This window comes from Neoarius graeffei, chromosome 22 (assembly GCF_027579695.1).
Source record: "Neoarius graeffei isolate fNeoGra1 chromosome 22, fNeoGra1.pri, whole genome shotgun sequence".
Lineage (NCBI taxonomy): Eukaryota > Metazoa > Chordata > Actinopteri > Siluriformes > Ariidae > Neoarius > Neoarius graeffei.
In genome coordinates this window covers 34330676-34358376 of record NC_083590.1, presented here as the reverse complement: position 1 = coordinate 34358376, position 27701 = coordinate 34330676, and the positions used below count along the sequence as shown (strand labels likewise).

Below are 27701 nucleotides of genomic sequence, written 5' to 3'. Positions count from 1 at the left end.
TTGGCTTCTTCAAACCAGGACCTTCAGCATGCACTGGGGCAGTTTGCAGTCGAGTGTGAAGCGGCTGGGATGAGAATCAGCACCTCCAAGTCCGAGGCCATGGTTCTCGACCGGAAAAGGGTGGCTTGCCCTCTCCAGGTTGGTGGAGAAGTTCTGCCTCAAGTGGAGGAGTTTAAGTATCTCGGGATCTTGTTCACGAGTGAGGGAAGGATGGAGCGTGAGATCGACAGGCGGATCGGTGCAGCCTCCGCAGTGATGCGGTCGCTTTACCGGTCCGTTGTGGTGAAGAAGGAGCTGAGCCAAAAGGCGAAGCTCTCAATTTACCGGTCGATCTACGTTCCGACTCTCACCTATGGTCATGAGCTTTGGGTAATGACCGAAAGGACAAGATCGCGGATACAAGCGGCCGAAATGAGTTTCCTTCGCAGGGTGGCTGGGCGCTCCCTTAGAGATAGGGTGAGAAGCACAGTCACTCGGGAGGAGCTCGGAGTAGAGCCGCTGCTGCTCCACATTGAGAGGAATCAGCTGAGGTGGCTCGGGCATCTTTTTCGGATGCCTCCTGGACGCCTCCCTGGGGAGGTGTTCCAGGCATGTCCCCCCGGGAGGAGGCCCCGGGGAAGACCCAGGACACGCTGGAGGGACTATGTCTCTCGGCTGGCCTGGGAACGCCTCGGTGTTCTTCCCGAGGAGCTGGCCGAGGTGTCTGGGGAAAGGGAAGTTTGGGCTTCCCTGCTTAGACTGCTGCCTCCGCGACCCGGTCCCGGATAAAGCGGAAGAAGACGAGACGAGACGAGACATAAATATGCAAGGAGAAAAAAACAGAAATTTTGAGAAATATGTCAAATTCCAAGATTAAGAAATGACACATTTGCGAGAAAAAACACCTCAAATTCCCAGAATAAAGTCAAAAATTCCAAGATTAAGAAGTCACAAATGTACAAAAAAAAGAAACTCAGAAATTCCAAGATTAAGAAGTTAGAAATTTATGAGGGGGAAAAAAAACTCAAATTCCGAGAATAAAGTAAAAAATTCCAAGATTAAGAAGTTAGAAATTTATGAGGGGGAAAAAAAACTCAAATTCCGAGAATAAAGTAAAAAATTCCAAGATTAAGAAGTCACAAATGTACAAAAAAAAGAAACTCAGAAATTCCAAGATTAAGAAGTTAGAAATTTATGAGGGGGGGGGGAAACTCAAATTCCGAGAATAAAGTAAAAAATTCCAAGATTAAGAAGTTAGAAATTTATGAGGGGGAAAAAAAACTCAAATTCCGTGAATAAAATAAAAAAAATCCAAGATTTAAGAAGTTAGAAATTTAGGAGAAAAAAACTCAAATTCCAAGAATAAAGTAAAAAATTCCAAGGTTAAGAAGTCACAAGTATACGTGAAAAAAACAACAACAACAACAACTCTGGAATTCTGAAATTAAAAAAGTCACAAACTTAGAAAACTTCAGGAAAATAGCTGGGTTGGGGGGGTTGTTTGTTTTTTTTTGGTCAAACTCTGAAAGTAAAAGAGTGTAAAAATTGTCATTTTCTTTGGTTATTGCATTAGCAAGGAATCAAAATTTGCCAATTCTAAGTCTAAACTCTGATAGTCCCTGTTAGTCATGTGCTGTCATTATGTATCTTTGTAATTAACATCATTCTTTGAGTTCAGATGAAGTGTGTGTCTGTTTCTTGGTCATATAAAAACACACGTAAGGAAGACGAGAGAACATTTTGTCCAAAACACATAAGTTGATGGGGCGGCATGGTGGTGTAGTGGTTAGCGCTGTCGCCTCACAGCAAGAAGGGCCGGGTTCGAGCCCCATGGCCGGCGAGGGCCTTTCTGTGTGGAGTTTGCATGTTCTCCCCGTGTCCGCGTGGGTTTCCTCCGGGTGCTCCGGTTTCCCCCACAGTCCAAAGACATGCAGGTTAGGTTAACTGGTGACTCTAAATTGACCGTAGGTGTGAATGTGAGTGTGAATGGTTGTCTGTGTCTATGTGTCAGCCCTGTGATGACCTGGCGACTTGTCCAGGGTGTACCCCGCCTTTCGCCCGTAGTCAGCTGGGATAGGCTCCAGCTTGCCTGCGACCCTATAGAACAGGATAAAGCGGCTACAGATAATGAGATGAGACATAAGTTGATGTATATTTTATATCGATTACTAACAAACGTGCTCACTCACATACACACTGCCATTAACTCCCATACAAGCTCAAATAAACCTCTCAGAAAGACTGTTTATAGCTCTTCTAACATAATGATAACAGGAGCGAAGGTGTTTCATGGAATATTAAAAGTAACTATAAATGGCAAAAAGTACAAGGTATCGTTCTTTTAGTTAAGAAAAAGAGATAATGTCGACAAACTGCTGTGCTATAAGAGGAATAAAACACTTCGGGCTGTGTGACTCCACTTTGTGTTGTATCACACCATGCCATCGTTGACTGATTCCTCTGACAGCATTCCTCTAAGGGTGTATCCAGACCAGGATAGTTCGATAGTTCACTTGCTTTGGTCTGAACCAAATGTTTTTTTTATTTTTTCATTTTGGTGCGGTTCGCGTTCACACTGTACATTTTAGTAAGCGGACCAAAATCTGTCAACAAAGCCACGCGCCCTGAGGCCGTTCAGCTATTGGTCAGAGACGACACGCACACAAAGCGTTAAGTTCAAAAGTAGTCATGGAGGCTTTCCGTGCTGTTATTCTTTTTAATGTCATCAAAGCTATATGTTTTTTCCAGTTTTTACTGTTTTCACAATTGTGCGATTACTATGCTGTTGTACAAGTAATTTATCAACGACGACGACAAAGGGCAAGGCGGCTACGGAGGATAGCGCTGATGAGCGCACATCATGTTGTGATAGTTCTGGCTCTTCACGCAATAGATGAATTTCTTTTTTGCGTCGCTAGTACCGCCACTTTTTGAAAGAATGTCCCTGATTTTAATGTAGGTCTGACGGAGTTTCTTCACTTTTAGCCGACATTGTTCTGGGGAGCGCGTGAACCCCTTCTCCTTCATTTTCTCACTGAATACAGCAAACACGTCGGCATTTTTGTGTGTTCTCTCCAAAAGCTCAGATATGTGGACATCTGCCCATATATCCACAAGGGTACGCGTTTCTTCCTCGGCCCACGTTTGCCCCCTACTCATTTTTTGTACTCTGTAGTCTAGCCTACCACTGGTCTGAATGACTGAACGACTGTTGTAAGGTTCCCTTGACAACCGAAACAGTGTTTGCACTTTGCGGTGGAGTGTCAAGACTCTGTTTCCCATAATGCTCGACAAACGACGGAAGCTCCCGAGGTACAAAAAAGCAAAACTGTCGGATTAGGTCCGGTCTGCTTTCACACCTCCAAAAGATCCACACCAGGGTTCCTTTGGTCCGGACCGAGTCCGACCTTGCAGCTCGGTCTCGGTCCGCTTGTTTGGTCCGGACCAGAGTTCGGTGGTTTGTATTCAGACCAACCCAAAAGGTCCGGACCAAGGGAAATTTGGGTCGTTTGGTCCGGACCAAACAATGTAGGTGTGAATACGCCATAAAATAGTGTTTTATTCCTTACATACATGTTTGAAGTAAACAGCTGTGGTCATGTGACCATTTACACTGCACATACTGTATAAACAATGTTCAGTAACCCTGTTTGTCCTCTGTTTTTGACTCATACAAATGCAGAGAAGACACACACACACACAAAGTCCAGCTTCACCTTGTCCTCTGTGATGACTGTTTACTGTGGCATTGTGTTGCAGAGTCAGTTTAGCTTTAAAGAGAAGATCAAATAACGTGTGTGTGTGTGAGAAAGAGAGAGAGAGATGGTGAGCGAGCAAGTAGGCCCAGCTAGTATCCATGTTTTATTCTGTTTCATCTTCCCGACAATGGTGCCAATCACTGTCAGCATATGCTTCAAAGGGTTCATATAGCAACCATACACACCGCCTCTCATTTCAAAGTCCATCACGCACACACACACACACACACACACACACACTCTGCTCTTACTGCTCTGCTCATCATGCACATATGCATGCTGAATACAAAGACCCACACACACACACTCAGGCACACACACACACACACACACGCATACACACACACACAATCCATAAGTACACAGACTCCTCTTATCTTTTCTCTTCTTCGAAATGACCCTCACAGCCAACAGCAAACAGGAAACCCTCCTTGTTGTTTACTGCATTTAATCCACTATCACTCCTGCTCTCTTCACAACTTAGCGATGACATTGACGGACTTACGCCACATCGCTGATGAATTCTCAAATCTGACTGGTTAAAAGGTGTTGATTAATTTTCTCCAACAGCAGCTCTGACTCTCATGCCATCTGCAAAGCAAATCACAGGTTTATAATATTACAGTAATGGACTAAACCCACAACATTATCATTCCATCCATTATCCGTAACCGCTTATCCTGTGCAGGGTCGCAGGCGAGCTGGAGCCTATCCCAGCTGACTATGGGTAGTATCTCACTGGGTTGCGACAGCCCGCGACCACGGGCGCAGATAGAGGGTGGGACGGGTGGGATTCGTCCCACCCAGATTTAAATTAATCTCGTTCGGTCCCCCCCACTTATAGGGAGGAAAAAACGTCTATGCTGTCTTTCTTTGCATAAGGCAAACCTCACGGAAAAATCAAAAGACTAATTACCATTCGGTTTATTGAGGTGCACAGCAGTACAGACATAGTTGCAACAACTCACATAAAACAAAACAAAGACTGATATTCGGTTGGTTGAGCTGCGCAGACTGCACAGGTTGCGAGCTCGAGCTTGGTTGCTATGGTTACCCACAACAAGTTTGACAGGCATATCGGGGACAGCTCCTAGTTCAGGACCCCAACACGGCATGATGAAGGGTGCCAAACCGAAAAGGCAGAAAACGATTGCATCGTTTTTTCAAAAAACAACGACTGTAAGTAAACTGTGCCTTACTTTATCATATCACCTTGCAATTTTTTGATAGTCTGTTCAAAGTAATGTCGTAGTGAAAGTAAAATCGTACGGAGTAGAGATGCCTTTCTGGTAGCCTCCTTCTTTCGGTGGCAGCCTGTAGATACAGTGCTCAGAAGGCAGTTTTAATGTTTAATCTGGCGTTCCCTGCCATAATTTCAGCGAGCATATTGTTTCATAAGGAAACTTTGCGAAGAGTTGTTGACTAACTGCCGCTCACGCAACACACAGACATAGTTAGAAAGTCAGGATGCACTGGTTTACACTTTACACACACACACGTAGCCCAGCCTCTCGCCATGTTTAACAGTTGGAACTTAGCGGTTTTAAAACTAGTTTTGCAATTTCTGTGCGTGATGATAATGTGTAAACTTTGGATTTCCATAGTTTTTTTGTCTTAGCTGAGTAATGTCGCCGCCCTGAGGGCATCAGAGTATATTTCTCGCACAACACATGTTGGGGGTGGGGTTGGGGTTGGTTTGCTGGCAGCTTTGTCCCTCCCAGTTCAGAAAACGTATCTGCGCCCCAGCCCGCGACTAGTTGGAGACACAACAATTGCGATAAAATATGCGAATTAGTGACAGTTTTCACTTGGAATCACACTGAATTGATATTCGCATATTTTACCGCAATTCTTGTGTCTCCAACTAGTCGCAGGCTGTCGCAGCCCGGCTTTCCCTCAGCAGGCAGGGAAGTAGAGGAAGCCTCACGGAAACTGACTTGAGAAGGGTTCACGATGGCTTTGCGACACCAGCGACGCATTTGTGGCTATTTCGAGAGAAATTTTGTCGCACAAATTTTTTGAACATGTTCAAAATTTCAGCGACGAAGGAGCGACACTTTGGAACTCGTGAGGAAATTGAGAAGCCCCGCGAATGTTTCAAGATACTTTAGCCAGTATCTCACTTGGCTGCAACAGTTTGCGACAAATTGCGAACGTCATTCGCAAGAGAGTTTCAAAAGTGTCTTGAAACCTTCGCGGGGCTTCTCAATTTCCTCGCATGAGTCGCAAAGTGTCGCTCCTTCGTCGCTGAAATTTTGAACACGTTCAAAAAATTTGTGTGAGAAAATTTCTCTCAAAATAGCCGCAAATGCGTCGCTGGTGTCGCAAAGCCGTCGCGAACCCTTCTCAAGTCAGTTTCCGTGAGGCTTCCTCTACTTCCCTGCCTGCTGAGGGAAAGCCGGGCTGTGACAGCCTGCGACTAGTTGGAGACACAAGAATTGCGGTAAAATATGCGAATATCAATTCAGTGTGATTTCAAGTGAAAATTTTCGCTAATTTGCATATTGTATCGCAATTGTTGTGTCTCCAACTAGTCGCGGGTTGTCGCAGCCCAGTGAGAGACTACCCTTTTGAAACTCTCTCGCGAATTACGTTCGCAATTTGTCGCAAGCTGTCGCTGCCCAGTGAGATACTGGCTTATGGGCGAGAGGCGGGGTACACCCTGGACAGGTCGCCAGATCATCGCAGGGCTGACACATAGAGACACACAACCATTCACACTCACATTCACACCTACGGTCAATTTAGAGTCACCAGTTAACCTAACCTGCATGTCTTTGGACTGTGGGGGAAACCGGAGCACCCGGAGGAAACCCACGCGGACACGGGGAGAACATGCAAACTCCACAAAGAAAGGCCCTCATCAGCCGCTGGGCTCGAACCCAGGACCTTCTTGCTGTGAGGCGATAGTGCTAACCACTACACTACTGATTATGGAAACATAAATTGTAATTTTTGGTTGCAGTCCAGGGCGGCACTGTCGCCTTAGAGGAAGAAGGTTCTGGGTTTGAACCTGGTGGCCAAATGGAGCCTTTCTAAGTGGAGTTTCCATGTTCTCCCAGTGCCTTGTGTGGGTTTCCTCCCACAGTCTAAAGATAATTGGATTAAGTCAGCTGGCTGCTCTAAATTCCAGAGTATCGTTCCAACTTATACGGGGAATTGTATAGTGGTTGAGCCACATAAAGGGATTTGTAAAGTGTGTTTGTTGATATGTTGCGAGAAGTTTTCTATAAGTAGATGTTTATGTATCATTTTTGGAAGGAGTCTCCAGTGTCAGCACTTTATAACAATCAGAGGTAAAGCTGTAATTTTAGGCTTGCTAGCACAAGAAAATCTTCAGGCAGAAGGGATTTGCATTTTCTTGCTAACATGACAAACTGCGTCTTTTTTTTTTAACTGATTTCAAGAAAGATAATGAAAGAGACACTGGTGAAGGAAGGACTGTTTATAGTTGATATAATGTAAGTGATAACAGGAACTAAGAGCAACTTGTTTCTCTGGTGGTCTTCAACATTGAAGTGATGGCGTGTCGTTCTTTAATTAATTCGATACTGATACGACATGAGAAAATTGCTGTGGTCCAAGCTGCATTTTGGTGTTGTGTTTTAGGAACATAATCAAGTTTGCTTGACATCAGTGCATATCACACTATCTCGTCGTTGATTATTTTCCTGAAGCAGGACGGACTGTCACAATTTATTGCCAATTTAATGCACAAAATCAAAAGAACATGGCGTTTTCAAGAACCTCTGATGAAAACAATGCACTGACTATAAACAATAATCCATGACGGATTAAAAAAAACATCATACAACCAGACTGAGCACTTTTCTGTTCTGTTAAATCAGGTAAAGGCGTGAAGTTAAAGGTGTTAAATTGGGATTGCAAGTAAGACGTCATGTGATGGCTATCATACAATTACCATTTTTGCTTCTAATTAAAATCAACCAGTCTGTGAAAGAAACAAGTTAAAAAATGTTCAAATTGATAACTGTAGCACGAATACAGTACATTGAGCTGACCTCTATTCTGTATCTGTGTGTTTTTGCGGATGTAGATCCTGCGTATCTGCACACGGTACACACCAGATCAGGACACCATGACCTTCTCAGATGGACTGACACTAAACCGGACGCAGATGCACAACGCTGGATTCGGGCCGCTCACAGACCTGGTGTTCACCTTCGCCAACCAGCTCCTACCCATCGAAATGGACGACACAGAGACAGGCCTGCTCTCGGCCATCTGCCTCATCTCCGGAGGTGGGCCTCACACACACACACACACACACACACACACACTCAGCATGCCCACTGTGGTACAAGGCATAGTGAGCTGTCAGTGGTGTGAAGCTTTGGAAATCAGTTTAACTGCAGACTACATATACACTGGAATAAACCTCAGTACTGAATTCCAAACATCTGCTGATCATTTATATGATGTTTGATGTCGGCAGAAGAAACAGGAACACGGAAATATCATGCTCTTTCTCCACTAAACACACGGGCGAAATCATGGCCTAATGGTTTTATAGAAGCAGCTTTGGGACCAAAAGTTTGCTGGTTCGATTCCATGGCTGAAGTGTCCTTGAGCAAGGCACCTAACCCCCGACTGCTCCCCAGGTTGTTCTGGGTATGTTTTATGTTGCTCTGGATAAGAGCATCTGCTAAATGCCTGTAATGTAATGTAATGCTCTTGACTGGTTATCATTGCACTACTGGTTACTGTTTACTCACCTCATCCTTCCTTATATGTTCAGTAGTCTTGTAGTGGATTATTAAATTATCTCATCTCATTATCTGTAGCCACTTTATCCTGTTCTACAGGGTCGCAGGCAAGCTGGAGCCTATCCCAGCTGACTACAGGCGAAAGGCGGGGTACACCCTGGACAAGTCGCCAGGTCATCACAGGGCTGACACATAGACACAGACAACCATTCACACTCACATTCACACCTACAGTCAATTTAGAGTCACCAGTTAACCTAACCTTGCATGTCTTTGGACTGTGGGGGAAACCAAAGCACCCGGAGGAAACCCACGCAGACACGGGGAGAACATGCAAACTCCGCACAGAAAGGCCCTTGCCGGCCACGGGGCTCGAACCCGGACCTTCTTGCTGTGAGGCGACAGCGCTAACCACTACACCACCGTGACGCCCATTGTGTAAATGATAAATTAAAAAAAAACTATCGCATAATATCCCACCAAGGATGGACAATAAGCCCTATAAACACACAGCACATCATCATGTTAGATAATGACGATGACAAATCAGACAATAGTCGACAGTAACTGTCATGATTTAGACAGTAGACCAGGTAAAGATCACATTCCCCTTTAAGGTTTGTACCTTTTATTTGTAAATAAATGACTGTAGTGAATATGATGCAACCCCGATTCCAAAAAAGTTGGGACAAAGTACAAATTGTAAATAAAAACGGAATGCAATAATTTACAAACCTCAAAAACTGATATTGTATTCACAATAGAACATAGACAACATATCAAATGTCTGTCATGGTCCTACCTGTGGTTTTCCTCTCTTCAGGTAACAATTCCACTCCTCTCCACTCAGTATTACCTGCCGCGCCCGCATACTCCTCCTCTTATTAACTTTCAGTAGCTGTCATTGGCTGTTGCCTATCACCTGCTCGTCCTCTGTGGGTATTTAAACTGCAGTCCTCCCAAGCTTCAGTGTCAGATCGTCTTCAAGGCATTGACTCCGTCAACTCTTCAGTCCTGGTAACCTGGCCCTGCATTTCTGTCCCTAACCTTGCTACCTGATCTGTGATTCTGTGTTCCAGCCTGTTCCCTAACTTCTGCCTGTTGTGCTGTCCTGTCTGTCTGCTGAGGGACTGCTTGCTGGGAGACTGCCTGAAACCCAAGTGCTGTCAGCTTACAGCCATGTTACTCTGACAACGCCTGTTCTGGTCTGATCTCAGCTGCTAAGCAGGGTCAAGCCTGGTTAGTATTTGGATGGGAGACCACAGACATCACCAGCAATCCCTGCCTCTCAGTCTTCCGGCCATTGAACTTCACACATCCTCCCAACTCCCTTTCCCCTGCTATCAATAAAACTCAACATTTAACTTGCGCTCTTGGGTCCTCGTCTGTTTATCCTGACAGAATGATCTGACCATCATGGACCCAGCGCCCTCCCCGACCAGCATGGTGATTGAGCCCGAAATGACTGCCCTGCAGCGACTGGAATGTACAGAGGGAGACATAAACTGGATGTCTGGCGACATTGCATCTCTACTCCAGCTTGACCACCAAAAACGACAGCAGTTCAACCAGCAGCATCAGCTAACCCAGGTCCTGCAAGTACTCACCACTCCATCCGCTCATATTGCTCTGGCTCCCGGTGACCCGGAACCGAAGATCGGTAATCCGGAACGTTTCAATGGTGACCCAAACCAGGTCCAGCCATTCCTGACCAGCTGCCGTATCCAGTTCTCTCTGCAGCCCAGGACCTTCTCGACGGAGGGAGCCAAGGTGGGGTACGTCATCACTCATCTGACCGGCCGGGCTCGGCTGTGGGGGACAGCAGAATTTGACCGGCAGACCCCGGCCTGTGCCTTCGCCGAGGAGATGTTAAAGGTGTTCGACCTGGGCTCGTCAAAAACAGAGGTGTCACGAGCACTGATGAGTATCCGTCAGGGCAACCGGACGGTGGCGGACTACTCCATCAACTTTCGTACCCTGGCGAGGCGCAGTTCGTGGAACATGGCAGCACTAGTGGACGCCTTCCTCCACAGTTTGGCGGACTACGTCAAGGACGAGCTCATTTCCCATGAGCAACCCCCAACACTCGATGAGGCCATTGCCCTTGCCGTGCGCATCGATCATCGTATCCAGATCCGTAGACGAGAGAAGGGGCGTCCTAGTCAACCTGCCACCCGCACTCGGGGGGGAAGTCTTCCGCTGCCCAGTTCCCGCCTGTCACGCCCCAAAGCCGACATAATCAGTCTGAGCCCATGGAGATCGGCCGTGCCTCCCTCTCCCCCGAGGAACGACAGTGCCGCCTAACCTCCATCCGTAAACCCCTGCTTCAGCTCCGCCTTCAGCTTCCTGACACCACTTGTGCCCTGACCGCCTTGGTGGACTCTGGAGCTGAAGCCAACATCATGGATACAGAGTTCGCACGGCAGCTGGGTGTGGGTCGCCACCACCTCACTCCACCCGTTCCTGTACGAGTGCTGGGCGGACATCATCTCGGCACAGTTACACACATCACAACCCCCGTGACCATGCTGCTGTCAGGAAACCACCAGGAGTCCATCCAGTTCCACCTCCTACACTCACCCGGCCAACCACTCATCCTAGGGTACCCGTGGCTCCGTCTACACAACCCCCAACTTGACTGGAAGACTGGCACCATACAAGAGTGGGGAAGGGGCTGCCATCAGACCTGCTTGAAGGGAGCCATCCTGCCAGCCAACCAGGAGACCACCAGCTCCACCCCCGACATATCCAAGGTTCCTGTCTGCTATCACCACCTGAGAGGTGTTCAACAAGTCCAAGGCCACGTCGTTGCCCCCACACCGACCATACGACTGCGCCATCGACCTCCTGCCAGGCACCGCACCCCCTAAGGGCCGTCTCTACTCCCTGTCAGCCCCGGAAAGAAAGGCCATGGAGGACTACATAAACGACTCTCTGGCCGCTGGCCTAATCCGTCCATCGTCCTCTCCTGCCGGAGCTGGATTTTTCTTCGTGGGAAAGAAGGATGGTTCTCTTCGCCCATGCATAGATTACCGGGGCTTGAACGACGTTACGGTTAAGAACCGCTACCCTCTGCCACTACTCTCCTCCGCCTTTGAACTGCTGAAAGGGGCCACAGTGTTCACCAAGCTAGATCTCCAGAACACTTACCATCTGGTGCGAGTGAGAGAAGGCGACGAGTGGAAGACTGCATTCAACACCCCGACGGGACATTATGAATATCTGGTCATGCCATTCGGTCTCACCAATGCCCCAGCAGTGTTCCAGGCGCTGGTAAACAACATCCTTAGAGACATGCTCAATAAGTTCGTTTTCGTTTACTTGGACAATATTTTGATCTTCTCAAAAACCCTGTCTGAACACACCCACCATGTCCAGTTGCTCCTGCGCCGCCTGCTTGAAAATTTGTTGTTTGTGAAAGCAGAGAAGTGCGAGTTCCACGCTCAGTCTGTCTCGTTCCTGGGATATGTGGTGACCGAGGGCAGCATTCAAATGGACCCTGCGAAGGTGTCGGCAGTGACGTCGTGGCCGGTTCCAGAGAGCCGTAAGAAACTGCAGCAGTTCCTGGGGTTCGCCAACTTCTATAGGAGGTTCATCTGGGGCTACAGCACCTTGGCAGCCCCACTCACCACACTGACCAGCATCAAACAGCCCTTCCAATGGACTGCAGCAGCTGACAAAGCCTTCAAAACCCTCAAGGCCCATTTCACTTCAGCTTCCATCTTCCGGATGCCTGACACCGAGCGGCAGTTTGTGGTGGAGGTAGATGCTTCAGATGTGGGAGTCGGGGCAGTGCTTTCCCAGCGAGCAGCAGAGGATGGAAAAATGCACCCCTGTGCCTTCTACTCCCAAAGACTGACCCCAGCAGAAAGCAACTACGACATCGGCAATCGCGAGCTACTGGCTGTCAAGCTTGCCCTCGAGGAGTGGCGCCACTGGTTGGAGGGGTCCAAGGTTCCGTTTGTGGTCTGGACAGACCACAAAAACCTGGAATATATCCGGACAGCCAGGAGGCTAAACTCCCGCCAGCGCCGGTGGTCACTATTCTTCACCCGATTCAACTTTGTCCTTTCCTACCGTCCTGGCTCCCGCAACATCAAGCCCGATGCACTCTCCTGGATGTTTCAGAGGGATGAGGCATCCAAGGAGGAATTAACACCCATCCTCCCAAGCCCCTGTGTCGTTGCTGCCCTGACCTGGGACATCGAGGAGCAGGTTCGAGAGGCCATCAGGGACCAGCCAGGCCCCAGCGCTTGCCCCTCCAACCATCTCTATGTCCCAGCCAACCTGAGGTCTCAGGTGATTCAATGGGGACATGACTCCTGCCTGGCCTGTCACCCCAGGGTCACACGCTCCCTCCATCTGCTGTCTCAGCGATTCTGGTGGCCGTCGATGAGGAAGGACATCCAGGACTTTGTGAGAGCCTGCCCCACTTGCAACCAGCACAAGTCCCCCAGTCAGCCCCCAGCCGGGTTACTCCAGCCCCTGCCAGTACCCATGCGTCCTTGGTCCCATGTCTCCCTGGACTTTGTTACTGGTCTTCCTCCATCGGAAGGTAATACAGTCATCCTCACCATTGTGGACCGCTTCAGTAAGATGACCCACTTTGTGCCTCTCCCAAAACTGCCAACTGCGAAGGAGACTGCCCGGGTCGTCTTAGAACACGTCTTTCGGGTCCACGGCCTGCCCAGGGATATCGTTTCTGACCGGGGACCACAGTTCTCCGCCAGTTTCTGGAGGGAATTCTGCCACCTCCTCGGGCCACTGCCAGTCTGTCATCTGGGTTTCACCCACAGTCAAATGGCCAAACGGAGCGCATGAATCAGGAACTGGAGAAGGCACTTAGGTGTGTGGCTTCACGCAACCCCCACGCCTGGGCTCAACATCTGCTCTGGGTGGAATATGCCCACAACTCCCTCACCAGCTCTGCCACTGGACTCTCCCCCTTCCAGTGTGTGTATGGCTATCAACCACCTCTGTTTGCCAGCCAGGAGGGAGAAGCCACCTGCCCGTCTGCTCTCACCTACGCCCGCTGCTGCCGCCACATGTGGGCCCAGGCCCGCACCGCACTCCTGAAGTCCAGTACCAGCTATGCTATTGGGGCTAACCGGCAGAGGACCCCTGCACCCGTTTACCATGTCGGCCAGAAGGTATGGTTGTCTGCTCGAGACCTACCACTATGGGTGGAGTCACGCAAATTGGCGCCTCGCTACATCGGACCCTTTCCTGTACAGAAGGTCATCAGTCCCACGGCAGTTCGGCTGCTGCTGCCCAAGACCATGAGGATACATCCCACCTTCCACGTCTCCAAACTTAAACCAGTGCACGAGAGTCCCCTGGTCCTGACAACACCGCCGCCTCCTCCTCCACGCTTCATTGATGGTGGACCAGTCTACACGGTCCGGCGACTGCTCCGCTCTCGACGAAGGGGTAGGGGCATCCAATACTTGGTAGACTGGGAGGGTTATGGTCCTGAGGAGAGGGCATGGGTCCCCACTGGAAGGATTTTGAATCCGGCCCTCATCACCGACTTCCATCGCCTACACCCTGACCAGCCCTCCATCCGACGGGGTCGACGTAGGGGTTCTCACCATATGGAGCCACTTCCGGACCCTGCCGCCACCCCTGCTCCAGCGTCCGAGTCTTCCGACAGTGAAGATGGTGTGGAGGCTATGGACACTGACCGGTCAGAGGAATTCTGACCCTCCACCGGTATTCCCCCTCCTCCCGCCCGTCTTGGTGGGTCTGCGCCTAGGGACTTCTGGAGCTGTCCCTTGAGGGGGGAGTTCTGCCATGGTCCTACCTGTGGTTTTCCTCTCTTCAGGTAACAATTCCACTCCTCTCCACTCAGTATTACCTGCCACGCCCGCATACTCCTCCTCTTATTAACTTTCAGTAGCTGTCATTGGCTGTTGCCTATCACCTGCTCCTCCTCTGTGGGTACTTAAACTGCAGTCCTCCCAAGCTTCAGTGTCAGATCGTCTTCAAGGCATCGACTCCGTCAACTCTTCAGTCCTGGTAACCTGACCCTGCATTTCTGTCCCTAATCTTGCTACCTGATCTGTGACTCTGTGTTCCAGCCTGTTCCCTAACTCCTGCCTGTTGTGCTGTCCTGTCTGTCTGCTGAGGTACTGCTTGCTGGGAGACTGCCTGAAACCCAAGTGCTGTCAGCTTACAGCCATGCTACTCTGACAATGCCTGATCCTGTCTGATCTCAGTTGCTAAGCAGGGTTGAGCCTGGTTAGTACTGGGATGGGAGACCACAGACATCACCACCATGCTCCCACCAGCCATCCCTGCCTCTCTGGCCACTGAATTATGCACATCCTCCCTTTCCCCTGCTATCAATAAAACTCAACATTTAACTTGCGTTCTTGGGTCCTCGTCTGTTTATCCTGACAGTGTCGAAAGTGAGATTTTGAAATTTCATGCCAAATATTGGCTCATTTGAAATTTCATGACAGCAACACATCTCAAAAAAGTTGGGACAGGGGCAATAAGAGGCTGGAAAAGTTAAAGGTACAAAAAAGGAACAGCTGGAGGACCAAATTGCAACTCATTAGGTCAATTGGCAATAGGTCATTAACATGACTGGGTATAAAAAGAGCATCTTGGAGTGGCAGCGGCTCTCAGAAGTAAAGATGGGAAGAGGATCACCAATCCCCCTAACTCTGCGCCCACAAATAGTGGAGCGATATCAGAAAGGAGTTCGACAGTGTAAAATTGCAAAGAGTTTGAACATATCATCTACAGTGCATAATATCATCAAAAGATTCAGATAATCTGGAAGAATCTCTGTGTGTAAGGGTCAAGGCCGGAAAACCATACTGGGTGCCCGTGATCGGGCCCTTAGATGGCACTGCATCACATACAGGCATGCTTCTGTATTGGAAATCACAAAATGGGCTCAGGAATATTTCCAGAGAACATTATCTGTGAACACAATTCACCGTGCCATCTGCTGTTGCCAGCTAAAACTCTATAGTTCAAAGAAGAAGCCGTATCTAAACATGATCCAGAAGCGCAGACGTCTTCTCTGGGCCAAGGCTCATTTAAAATGGACTGTGGCAAAGTGGAAAACTGTTCTGTGGTCAGACGAATCAAAATTTGAAGTTCTTTATGGAAATCAGGGACGCCGTGTCATTCGGACTAAAGAGGAGAAGGACGACCCAAGTTGTTATCAGCGCTCAGTTCAGAAGCCTGCATCTCTGATGGTATGGGGTTGCATTAGTGCGTGTGGCATGGGCAGCTTACACATCTGGAAAGACACCATCAATGCTGAAAGGTATATCCAGGTTCTAGAGCAACATATGCTCCCATCCAGACGACGTCTCTTTCAGGGAAGACCTTGCATTTTCCAACATGACAATGCCAAACCACATACTGCATCAATTACAGCATCATGGCTGTGTAGAAGAAGGGTCCGGGTACTGAACTGGCCAGCCTGCAGTCCAGATCTTTCACCCATAGAAAACGTTTGGCGCATCATAAAACAGAAGATACGACAAAAAAGGCCTAAGACAGTTGAGCAACTAGAATCCTACATTAGACAAGAATGGGTTAACATTCCTATCCCTAAACTTGAGCAACTTGTCTCCTCAGTCCCCAGACGTTTACAGACTGTTGTAAAGAGAAAAGGGGACGTCTCACAGTGGTAACCATGGCCTTGTCCCAACTTTTTTGAGATGTGTTGTCATGAAATTTAAAATCACCTAATTTTTCTCTTTAAATGATACATTTTCTCAGTTTAAACATTTGATATGTCATCTATGTTCTAGTCTGAATAAAATATGGAATTTTGAAACTTCCACATCATTGCATTCCGTTTTTATTTACAATTTGTACTTTGTCCCAACTTTTTTTGGAATCGGGGTTGTATTACAATCACCTTGGATGTGACATAATGACTGTGAAGTCATCACGATACATTCAATCACTTTAGATGAGCAGCAGGTTGAAAAAATTGTAGTTTATTTGGAGACGGTTGTGCTATACGTATCTCTATTTAATAAGATAACATATAAAACACCAGTCTATCATCTCTGTCATTGCAAATGTATCATTAACCTGACAAGTCCTGTTTCACTGTTGACATGTTGGCATGCAGTATTTTTCTATAATGTCAAGGTAACATGTTTAAAGTTGTGATTAGTTTTGAAAGTAAATTAGGAAACTAATTGAGAAGTAAACTGGGTGGCACGGTGGTGTAGTGGTTAGCACTGTTACCTCACAGAAAGAAGGTTCTGGGTTCAAGCCCAGTGGCTGACGGGGGCCTTTCTGTGTGGAGGTTGCATGTTCTCCCCGGGTCTGTTTGGGTTTCTTCTGGGTGCGCCGATTTCCCCCACAGTCCAAAGACATGCAGGTTAGGCTAATTGGTGGCTCTAAATTGACCGTAGGTGTGAATGTGAGTGTGAATGGTTGTTTCCAAAGCCCGGAAATGGGGGGGGGGGGGGGTGTAGCAGGAAGGGCGTAAAACTATGCTCTAATTGATATGACATGTGGCTCAATAGTGACCCCACACACATAAGTGGGACAATCTGAAAGAATGGAGAAGTAAATGAGAAGGGCACTTGGTAGCGCGTATACCTCCACCAAGCCACATGTTATCAAAATCAAATCACTTGAACGGAGGATAATACTAAAGCTATACACCAAATTTCATCAAAATCCATTCACTGCTCCTTTGAGTTCCATTGGGAACAGACAAAAAAAATCTTGGCTCCACATACGTATCTGGATCCGAATCAAAACCTAATCAATTGTTCCTTGGCCCATGGTCCACCGTTCCTCAAATTTCATCAAAATCTGTTCAGTACTTTTTTGAGGTACTTTGGGAACAGACAGACAAGCAAACAAACAGAAGTGAAAACATAACCTCCTCCAAAAAAAATGGTGGAGATAATTAGAATTAGTATTAGATATACAGTGGTGGCTTGAAAGTTTGCAAACCCTTTAGAATTTTCTATATTTCTGCATAAATATAACCTAAAACATCATCAGATTTTCACACAAGTCCTAAAAGTAGAAAAAAAAATAGAACCCAGTTAAACAAATGAGACAAAAATATTATACTTGGTCATTTATTTATTGAGGAAAATGATCCAATATTACATATCTGTGAGTGGCAAAAGTATGTGAACCTTTGCTTTCAGTATCTGGTGTGACCCCCTTGTGCAGCAATAACTGCAACTAAACGTTTCGGTAACTGTTGATCAGTCCTGCACACCGGCTTGGAGGAATTTTAGCCCGTTCCTCCATACAGAACAGCTTCAACTCTGGGATGTTGGTGGGTTTCCTCACATGAACTGCTCGCTTCAGGTCCTTCCACAACATTTCGATCGCATTAGGGTCAGGACTTTGACTTGGCCATTCCAAAACATTAACTTTATTCTTCTTTAACCATTCTTTGGTAGAACGACTTGTGTGCTTAGGGTTGTTGTCTTACTGCATGACCCACCTTCTCTTGAGATTCAGTTCATTGACAGATGTCCTGACATTTTCCTTTAGAATTCACTGGTATAATTCAGAATTCATTGTTCCATCAATGATGGCAAGCCGTCCTGGCCCAGATGCAGCAAAACAGGCCCAAACCATGATACTACCACCACCATGTTTCACAGATGGGATAAGGTTCTTATGCTGGAATGCAGTGTTTTCCTTTCTCCAAACATAACGCTTCTCATTTCAACCAAAAAGTTCTATTTTGGTCTCATCCATCCACAAAACATTTTTCCAATAGCCTTCTGGCTTGTCCACGTGATCTTAAGCAAACTGCAGACGAGCAGCAGTGTTCTTTTTGGAGAGCAGTGGCTTTCTCCTTGCAACCCTGCCATGCACACCATTGTTGTTCAGTGTTCTCCTGATGGTGGACTCATGAACATTAACATTAGCCAATGTGAGAGAGGCCTTCAGTTGCTTAGAAGTTACCCTGGGGTACTTTGTGACCTCGCCGACTATTACACGCCTTGCTCTTGGAGTGATCTTTGTTGGTCGACCACTCCTGGGGAGGGTAACAATGGTCTTGAATTTCCTCCATTTGCACACAAACTGTCTGACTGTGGATTGGTGGAGTCCAAACTCTTTAGAGATGGTTTTGTAACCTTTTCCAGCCTGATGAGCATCAACAACGCTTTTTCTGAGGTCCTCAGAAATCTCCTTTGTTCGTGCCATGATACACTTCCACAAACATGTGTTGTGAAGATCAGACTTTGATAGATCCCTGTTCTTTAAATAAAACAGGGCGCCCACTCACACCTGATTGTCATCCCATTGATTGAAAACACCTGACTCTAATTTCACCTTCAAATTAACTGCTAATCCTAGAGGTTCACATACTTTTGCCACTCATGGATATGTAATATTGGATCATTTTTCTCAATAAATAAATGACCAAAGATAATATTTTTGTCTCATTTGTTTAACTGGGTTCTCTTTATCTACTTTTAGGACTTGTGTGAAAATCTGATGATGTTTTAGGTCATATTTATGCAGAAATATCGAAAATTCTAAAGGGTTCACAAACTTTCAAGCACAACTGCATTTAATTTGTCTTGTTTTGTGGGCTTTAGGTTGAAAAAGGTTCTTGAAAGGGGGATGATTATTTTTTTAAAAATAAATGCTGTATATAAGCGACCCCAAAAAAGCTACATCCACCAACAGTATCTGTTCTACAAGGTCAGTAGGTTGATCACCTGGTCGAATTTTAAACCAGTTTGTCTGATTCTAAGGTTTACGGTTGGACATCATGTCCAGGAAGAACACTGACAAGACCGACAATGTCAGGTTCGACAATGACTACTGTAGGATGCATAGAGTCAAATCTGTTGTACTCAGGACACTGGTCTAATCCTTACCTGACCTGATTAGTGCTGATTAGTGCAAGGGAAGGCGAGAGCTGTCGTCAAGACAAATCCAAGACCAAGACTACCCAAGATTGTGTCAAGACAGAGTTTTAAGGGGGTCAAGGCCAAGCCTAACTTCCATTAGAGTCCAAATGAAGATGAGGTTGAGTCAACATCAAGACCAAAAACCTTTCTGAGGCCAAGCCTTTACTTCAGCTAGGTTTCATTTGTACATTGTGTCAGCGATGAGGCTGTTTTCTGGAAGAAGGGATTACTTCTTGTCAAACTTTGAACAACCATCCATCCATTATCTGCAGCCGCTTATCCTGTCCTACAGGGTCGCAGGCAAGCTGGAGCCTATCCCAGCTGACTACGGGCGAAAGGTGGGGTACACCCTGGACAAGTCGCCAGGTCATCACAGGGCTGACACATAGACACAGACAACCATTCACACTCACATTCACACCTACGGTCAATTTAGAGTCACCAGTTAACCTAACCTGCATGTCTTTGGACTGTGGGGGAAACCGGAGCACCCGGAGGAAACCCACGCGGACACAGGGAGAACATGCAAACTCCGCACAGAAAGGCCCTCGCCGGCCACGGGGCTCGAACCCGGACCTTCTTGCTGTGAGGTGACAGCGCTAACCACTACACCACCATGCTGCCCATAATCATTTCATGATGAGAAATTACAACCCCGATTCCAAAAAAGTTGGGACAAAGATGATATGTAGATGATGTAGATGATGATATGTTCAAACTCTTTGCAATTTTACACTGTCGAACTCCTTTCTGATATTGCTCCACTATTTGTCGGCGCAGAATTAGGGGGATTGGTGATCCTCTTCCCATCTTTACTTCTGAGAGCCGCTGCCACTCCAAGATGCTCTTTTTATACCCAGTCATGTTAATGACCTATTGCCAATTGACCTAATGAGTTGCAATTTGGTCCTCCAGCTGTTCCTTTTTTGTACCTTTAACTTTTCCAGCCTCTTATTGCCCCTGTCCCAACTTTTTTGAGATGTGTTGCTGTCATGAAATTTCAAATGAGCCAATATTTGGCATGAAATTTCAAATGTCTCACTTTCGACATTTGATATGTTGTCTGTGTTCTATTGTGAATACAATATCAGTTTTTGAAATTTGTAAATTATTGCATTCCTTTTTCATTTACAATTTGTACTTTGTCCCAACTTTTTTGGAATCGGGGTTGTATAAACAGTATCTGTTCCATCATTTTAAGACGTCTTTACTTGCTATGAATTGTTTTGCAGTGAGGTATTCGATAGGATTAAGTGTCCAGGGTCCCAGTGTTTGGTTACTTCGCTGAACAAGTCACACGCAGATGTGATGCTGTGCACACTACAGCACAACAGTTTTGTTCTGCTTGAACAAAAAGACACTTTATAGTCTGGTCAGCAACTGAGGATCTGGCGTTATGCTATGATAATTCCCGTTCATCCAGGCGCATGACCTTTTGACATTGTACAGTAATGCTATTGGTGGATGAGGGTAAATTTTGTTCAGTGTTTCTTATGCTGTTTAAAAAATGCACATGAATAGAATGAGAACACAATAACGACAATAGTTTCCGTACCTTAAGTTGAAGTGGAAATTGCCGGGGGGGTGTTGGGGTTTAATGACGGACCAAATTGGACAGCAATCAATTGCAGTGTGCGTGTTGCTAGCTATGAATAAATATTTATACTCAAATAAAAAGTCATGTCTTTTTACATTATGGGTTACCTCATGAGCTAAGTTCACTTAGTAGGACTGACTGTAAACAGAGAGCTCCACTGGATCAGCAGGTACATTAGGAGCCAGAATGATGAGACGTGTGTGTGTGTGTGTGTGTGTGTGTGTGTGTGTGTGTGTGTGTGTGTGTGTGTGTGTTATTATTGAGTTTCACCTGATTCCTGTTCTTGTGGGTGTTTATCACTGTCCAATTATTTACAGACTGCATAAACCATCCCCATGCCCACTGCAAAGGAAATTACAGCTTCCAGTCTGTCTCCCTGTCTCCTGGTGCAAATTAGGAGTTTATAATAGTGCCAGAACACACACACACACACACATATATATATATATATATATATATATATATATATATATATATATATATATATATATATGAAGCCTTCTCATTCCCATGGCTTGGTGTCAGAATAAGCCCTGCTTGTGTGAGCATTGTACATAAGCATTGTCTCGGAGCTCTGAGAGCTCGGCAGTGCACCCGGTGTTACACACTCTTGCATAATCTAGAGTGTGTTAAGAAAAGAGAAAAGTTGTGCACAGTCTGTAAGGGCACTTCTGCCTCCTCAGAAAGTGAGAGATAATGAGAGACTGTTTTTAGAGAAACACTGCCCCCTAGTGGTGATACATACATCTCACCCTGTACCTTATTTATACAGCTGCACTTTTCGGTAGATTGGATTTAAGAATACATCTCTGAGTTCAGGCGGGATGGTGGTGTAGTGATTAGCACTGTTGTCTCACAGCAAGAAGGTTCTGGGTTCGAGCCCAGTGGCCGATGGAGCCTTTCTGCTTTCTGTATGGAGTTTGCATGTTCTCCCCGTGTCCGCGTGGGTTTCCTCCGGGTGCTCTGGTTTCCCTGACAGTCCAAAGACATGCAGGTTAGGCTAACTGGTGACTCTAAATTGACCGTAGGTGTGAATGGTTGTTTGTCTCTGTGTGTCAGCCCTGTTCAGGGTGTACCCCGCCTCTCATCCATAGTCAGCTGGGATAGGCTCCAGCTTGCCCTCAACCCTGCACAGGATAAGCGGTTATGGATAATGGATGGATCTCTGAGTTCACGTATCTCAAATAATGCATGCACTCATGGCCCATGAACCCATGTTTCAGTTTTCTGAAAGGATTAAAGAGTCGTTTCGTTTTAAATGTTTGCTTTGTTTAGCTAAAACGAACCACATCACGGCCTACAAAAACTCGCCATCCAACCTGCGGAAGCATATTGAGGGATATAAACGTTTTATTCCAAGAGAAAGCTTGCAGTGAAGTTGCCTGTGCTTTTAGAGCTAGCGATAACGCTGCAATAGCTATGCAGTCTGGTTAGTCAAATGACTTTCTATGGATTTTCCCGCCAAGTTGCCGTAGCCTTGTCCACGGCTAACGTTTACACATAGCTAGTTAACTTGGACACTGTTAGTTAGCATGTAAAAACGGAGTTACGCTAACATGAATAATGTTAACTTATCTGAAGTCCTTTCAGAAATATGTTTTAGCATAATCTTGCCAATTAAACAGAATGTAGAAATCTTTCTTTTCTAGTAGCGTTAGCTACCCAATATGATTTCGAGTTTGAAAAGAGTTTGCTAGCATGTCAGGTGGAGTTTCACTGACTAGCTAGCTTAACGTTAAACCACCATGATGCACAGCATGCGTTCATTTTGTGAATTCACATTTCTGTCTTTGGTAACGGCGTTAGGTTTTGTAAGCGTTGTGGCAATAATACAACGATGCGTTGACAGAAAATGTACTTTTAATACTTAAGTATTTTTAAAAGCAAGTACTTCAGTACTTTAACTTGAGTAAAAATTTGACTGGACAACTTTCACTTGTATCGGAGTAACATTTGACCAGCAGGATCTGTACTTTGACTTAAGTAATGAAGACGGGTACTTTGCCCACCTCTGCCGGCTGTAGCTGATGAGCTGTCGCCATCACGCTGCGTCTGTCGTCCATCCATCCGTCCGTCCACAATTCACAAAAATCACTACTCCTCCCTGAATTTTCAGTGGATTTTGGTTCTGATTGTTTTGTTTGGAAGATCTAATCATTCTGCACAAAAGTTACTCGCTGGTGTTGTGATTTCTCATTAACAAATTTCTAATTAGGCCGGTTAATATACTTTCAGGAAAATCGCTACTCCTTCGGTTTTCAATGGTTTTTGATTTTGTTTTGGAGATCAAATTGTTGTAATTGTTCTCATGAAGAACAACTTAGCTAATTATAAATGAGTCCGGTTTCTCATGGTATGGCTGTGTGAGCTACTGCGTTACCCTTTGGTGACTGACCCCTTGAAAATGGTTCCTCCAGGAACGATAACGTTTCAGTTGTCAAGACAACGGAAAAACTAAAATACAAGAGCATTTTGTTTTGTGCACAAGAGCATTGTGACGTATCTTTCTGTTTTTGTATTTTAGTTTTTCCGTTGTCTTGACAACTGAAACGTCATCGTTCCTGGAGGAACCATTTTCAAGGGGTCAGTCACCAAAGGGTTAAGTCACTTTACGTAATTATGGATGTTGTTTCTCTTTATTTAGCTGAGCGGTTCTTGACATACTATGGATTACTACAGTTGTGGAATAGGGCTATTTATTCATGTAGTATTTTTTATTATTTACTATTTACCATTTGATCTTGAACACATTAACAAGGCAAGAAATTGCACTAATTAACTTTTGACGAGGCACCTGTTCATTGAAAAGCATTCCAGGTGACGACCTCATGAAGCTGGTTAAGATAATGCCAATAGTGTGCAAAGTGTCACCAAGGTAAACACTGGCTACTTTGAAGAATCAAAAATATGAAACATATTTTAACACTTTTTATTTATCACATAATTCCATATATGTTCCATTTGTTATTTCGTAGTTTTGATGTCCTCAGTATTATTCTACAATGTAGAAAATACAAACTACAGAACAACCTGTGAATGAGTCGGAGTGTCCAAACTTTTCACTGGTACTGTATGGTTAATGGAAATGTCCCAACAGATTTAATTGGTCAATGCCCAGTTCTTTCCTAACCCTGTTACTTTGTGGACACCTGAACAGATCGTCAGGACCTGGAGGAGCCATCCAAGGTGGACCAACTCCAGGAACCTCTTCTGGAAGCACTGAAGATCTATGTGAGAAAGCGCAGGCCCAGCAAGCCCCACATGTTCCCCAAGACCCTTATGAAGATCACGGATCTCCGCAGCATCAGCGCCAAAGGTAATGACGCATTATGCACCCTGGGTGAAGATGAGTTCGTGAATGAATGAACGTGTTAATGTAGTTTCCTCTCCCGTCTTTATTCGACTCTAGGTGCCGAGAGAGTCATCTCTCTAAAGATGGAGATCCCTGGTTCCATGCCTCCTCTCATTCAGGAGATGCTGGAGAACTCCGAAGGCCAGGATGGGCAGAGCTCTTTGGAAAAGAGCAGTGTGGAAGAAAATGGCAGCTCAGTCGAACTGAAATCTGCCATGTCGCCGTCTCCAGAACCCAGTTCCTCGTTGAGCGAGGAACCTTAGAGGCAGAGTAGGAAGAACTTAATGTCTCTTTTATTGTACGCACTACAAGTGGACCATCACTGCTACCTAATTCCCAGTGTAAATGTTTTTTTTTTAAAAAAAGAATTCATTCCACCTTTTCTTCATGTACGACTACAAAAATACTCGAAACAAGGACGGTCGTCAAGGATGAAAATGTGCTTAGCGCTTAAAAACATTCACGCATTCGTACTATGGAACTTCCAACACACTCAAGTGTGTATGCGAGCACTTTTTTGTGTTCCTGAATGCCTAACAGAGGTGAAACTCCTCAGGTCTGCTGTGTATATTTTTGCTAAACCTGCATGACAGACTCTCAGTTCGTCCTCTGCTCCCTCTCTCTGTCTATATGTCTCTCTGCCATCATTCGTCGTTTATCCTCACGCATTGTACATACCATCGTATGACTGGACCTCTGTATGATATACATTTTGTGGTGCTTTTTTTTTACAGTCTTAATATTATCGATTTTGGCGAAACATTTACGTTTAAAGATGAACAGATGACCTCTGACCACTAGAGGGCTCCATAAAGAGCAGCTCAGACTCAGAATGGACTTTTCCAATTGGATTTTTGGAGGATCTTCAGCTCAGGAGTCGCTCTAATGGACAATAAGTTCAGCTGTGCATTTTTAAACAAGGCTCTTCATATAAATTCCTTTAAAATACAGATATATAGAATGTTCTGGCATAAAGACAATATGGCAGTCTAATATTTTCTAGATTCATGTATTTAATCCTGTTCTGTTTCTGTATCCTCATTTGTTTCCTATCAGGAAAACACACACACACTTTCTCAATCTGTGACTATCTAATGACTGTCATTATCGTTCATTAGTAATCAAGGGAGTCCATAGGAACTCTGTATTTCTGATGTGACATGAACGACTTATTGAATTGATCTTCATTCAGAAAAACAAGGAATGTGATGGGAATACAGCCTGAATGGGACACCAGTCCATCGTAGGGCAGCATACACACACACACACACACACACACACACTCACACCTAAGGAGTAATATAGAGTCACCAGTCCACCTACTAGAAATGTTTTGGAGAGGTTGGAGAAAACTGGATTGTCCAAAAGAAACCTACACAGACATGGGGAGAACATGAAGGTTAGATAGAGAAGCAGCTTTGGGACCAAAAGGTCTCATCTCATCTCATTATCTCTAGCCGCTTTATCCTGTCCTACAGGGTCGCAGGCAAGCTGGAGCCTATCCCAGCTGACTACGGGCGAAAGGCGGGGTACACCCTGGACAAGTCGCCAGGTCATCACAGGGCTGACACATAGACACAGACAACCATTCACACTCACATTCACACCTACGCTCAATTTAGAGTCACCAGTTAACCTAACCTGCATGTCTTTGGACTGTGGGGGAAACCGGAGCACCCGGAGGAAACCCATGCGGACACGGGGAGAACATGCAAACTCCGCACAGAAAGGCCATCGCCGGCCACGGGGCTCGAACCCGGACCTTCTTGCTGTGAGGCGACAGCGCTAACCACTACACCACCGTGCTGCCCGGACCAAAAGGTCACTGGTTCAATTCCCAGGAATGGCTGAAGTGCCTTTGAGCAAGGCACCTAACCCCCAACTGCTCTAGGTATGTTGTACGTCGCTCTGGAAAAGAGCGTCTGCTAAATGCCTGTAATGGAAAACTTTGACAGTAACCTGAGCTCAGGATCAAACCTGACATTTGGGAGAACCAAATCCAGTGAAAATGTAGAATTTACCCAGCAAAAAAAAAAATCTTTTGGCAATAAAACATTAGGGTGGCACGGTGGTGTAGTGGTTAGCGCTGTCACCTCACAGCAAGAAGGTCCTGGGTTTGAGCCCCGTGGCTGGCGAGGGCCTTTCTGTGTGGAGTTTGCATGTTCTCCCCGTGTCCGCGTGGGTTTCCTCCGGGTGCTCCGGTTTCCCCCACAGTCCAAAGACATGCAGGTTAGGTTAACTGGTGACTCTAAATTGAGCGTAGGTGTGAATGTGAGTGTGAATGGTTGTCTGTGTCTATGTGTCAGCCCTGTGATGACCTGGCGACTTGTCCAGGGTGTACCCCGCCTTTCGCCCGTAGTCAGCTGGGATAGGCTCCAGCTTGCCTGCGACCCTGTAGAAGGATAAAGCGGCTAGAGATAATGAGATGAGATGAGAACCTGATTTGATTTGGAATCCACAACTTTTCACCTGATGCAAGATTCCGAAATTAACGTCGCACTTAAAATGTACAACTAGCTCCTGAAACATTTCGATGAAGGTATATACACAGACGCTTCTGATCCTTTCGGGAAACTGCGTGTAGGAAATTTAGGAAACTGTGGTCAGGTGGTAACAGGTTCAAACACACGAGACTGTAAATGACTGCATAACAGTGTTGCAGATTTTTTTTTTTTTTCTAATCGTAAGATGCCTCTTCATTCTTGCTTTCATGCACAGAGAAAGTGCATTCGTGGAGTTTTTCCTCACAGCTTATGAATGTTTGTTTTTTCCCCTTCATGCCTCAGAAGCCTCAGCTCCAAAAAGCGAAACTGAACAAATCTACATTCATACTGTACCTACAGTACGTCTTTAAAGAACTCGTCAAAGAACGGGTTTTATTAACGGTTGTTTTTATTGCGACACCAGGTTCTGTTCAGGTGGTACAGTAGGTTCCTTCAGCTTGTGGATATCTGTGGCCTTTCAGACCGTCATGACTGAGTATTATGTTTTGTTTGTAATATTTGAATGTATTATCCATGCTGTACTCACTCCTGCCAAGCACAGACAGAGATCCATGGATTTCTTCTTCCTTCAGTAATAATTCATATCTGTATTATAATTTCTGTTGCCACTTGTGAAGCCCTGAGTGGCATCATTTCAGCGAACTGAAAGAAATGTGTAATTATGTGACTGAAACAAAATGTAACTCCGGTCGACACTCAGTTCAGTTGTTCTGCTCTTTTTTTTTCTCTCTTTTTAGATTAAGAACAAATTGATTTTTAACCCGTACAGTTTTCAGCTTCTATGTCGAGACACGGTCACTTTTTCCTCGAAGCTCAAGCAGCTGGACTGAACAGAGTCTTTCATGGAATAATCCTGTAACATTTGAGGAAAAGTTGAAAGAAAAAGAAAACACTTTAA

At 45.7% G+C, this 27701-nt stretch overlaps 1 protein-coding gene across 1 annotated transcript in view; it reads left to right on the top strand.

Moving 5' to 3' along the window:
- LOC132870852 (retinoic acid receptor beta-like) overlaps window positions 1-25781 on the top strand; it is a 174501-nt gene extending 148720 nt beyond the window's left edge. The window contains exons 6-8 of the mRNA XM_060904760.1: window positions 7795-7999; window positions 24105-24263; window positions 24357-25781. Of these exons, the coding sequence (XP_060760743.1) occupies window positions 7795-7999; window positions 24105-24263; window positions 24357-24562 (570 nt within the window). The 3' untranslated portion in view covers window positions 24563-25781. The remainder of the gene's footprint in view (window positions 1-7794; window positions 8000-24104; window positions 24264-24356) is intronic.
- The last annotated feature ends 1920 nt before the right edge of the window (window positions 25782-27701 follow it).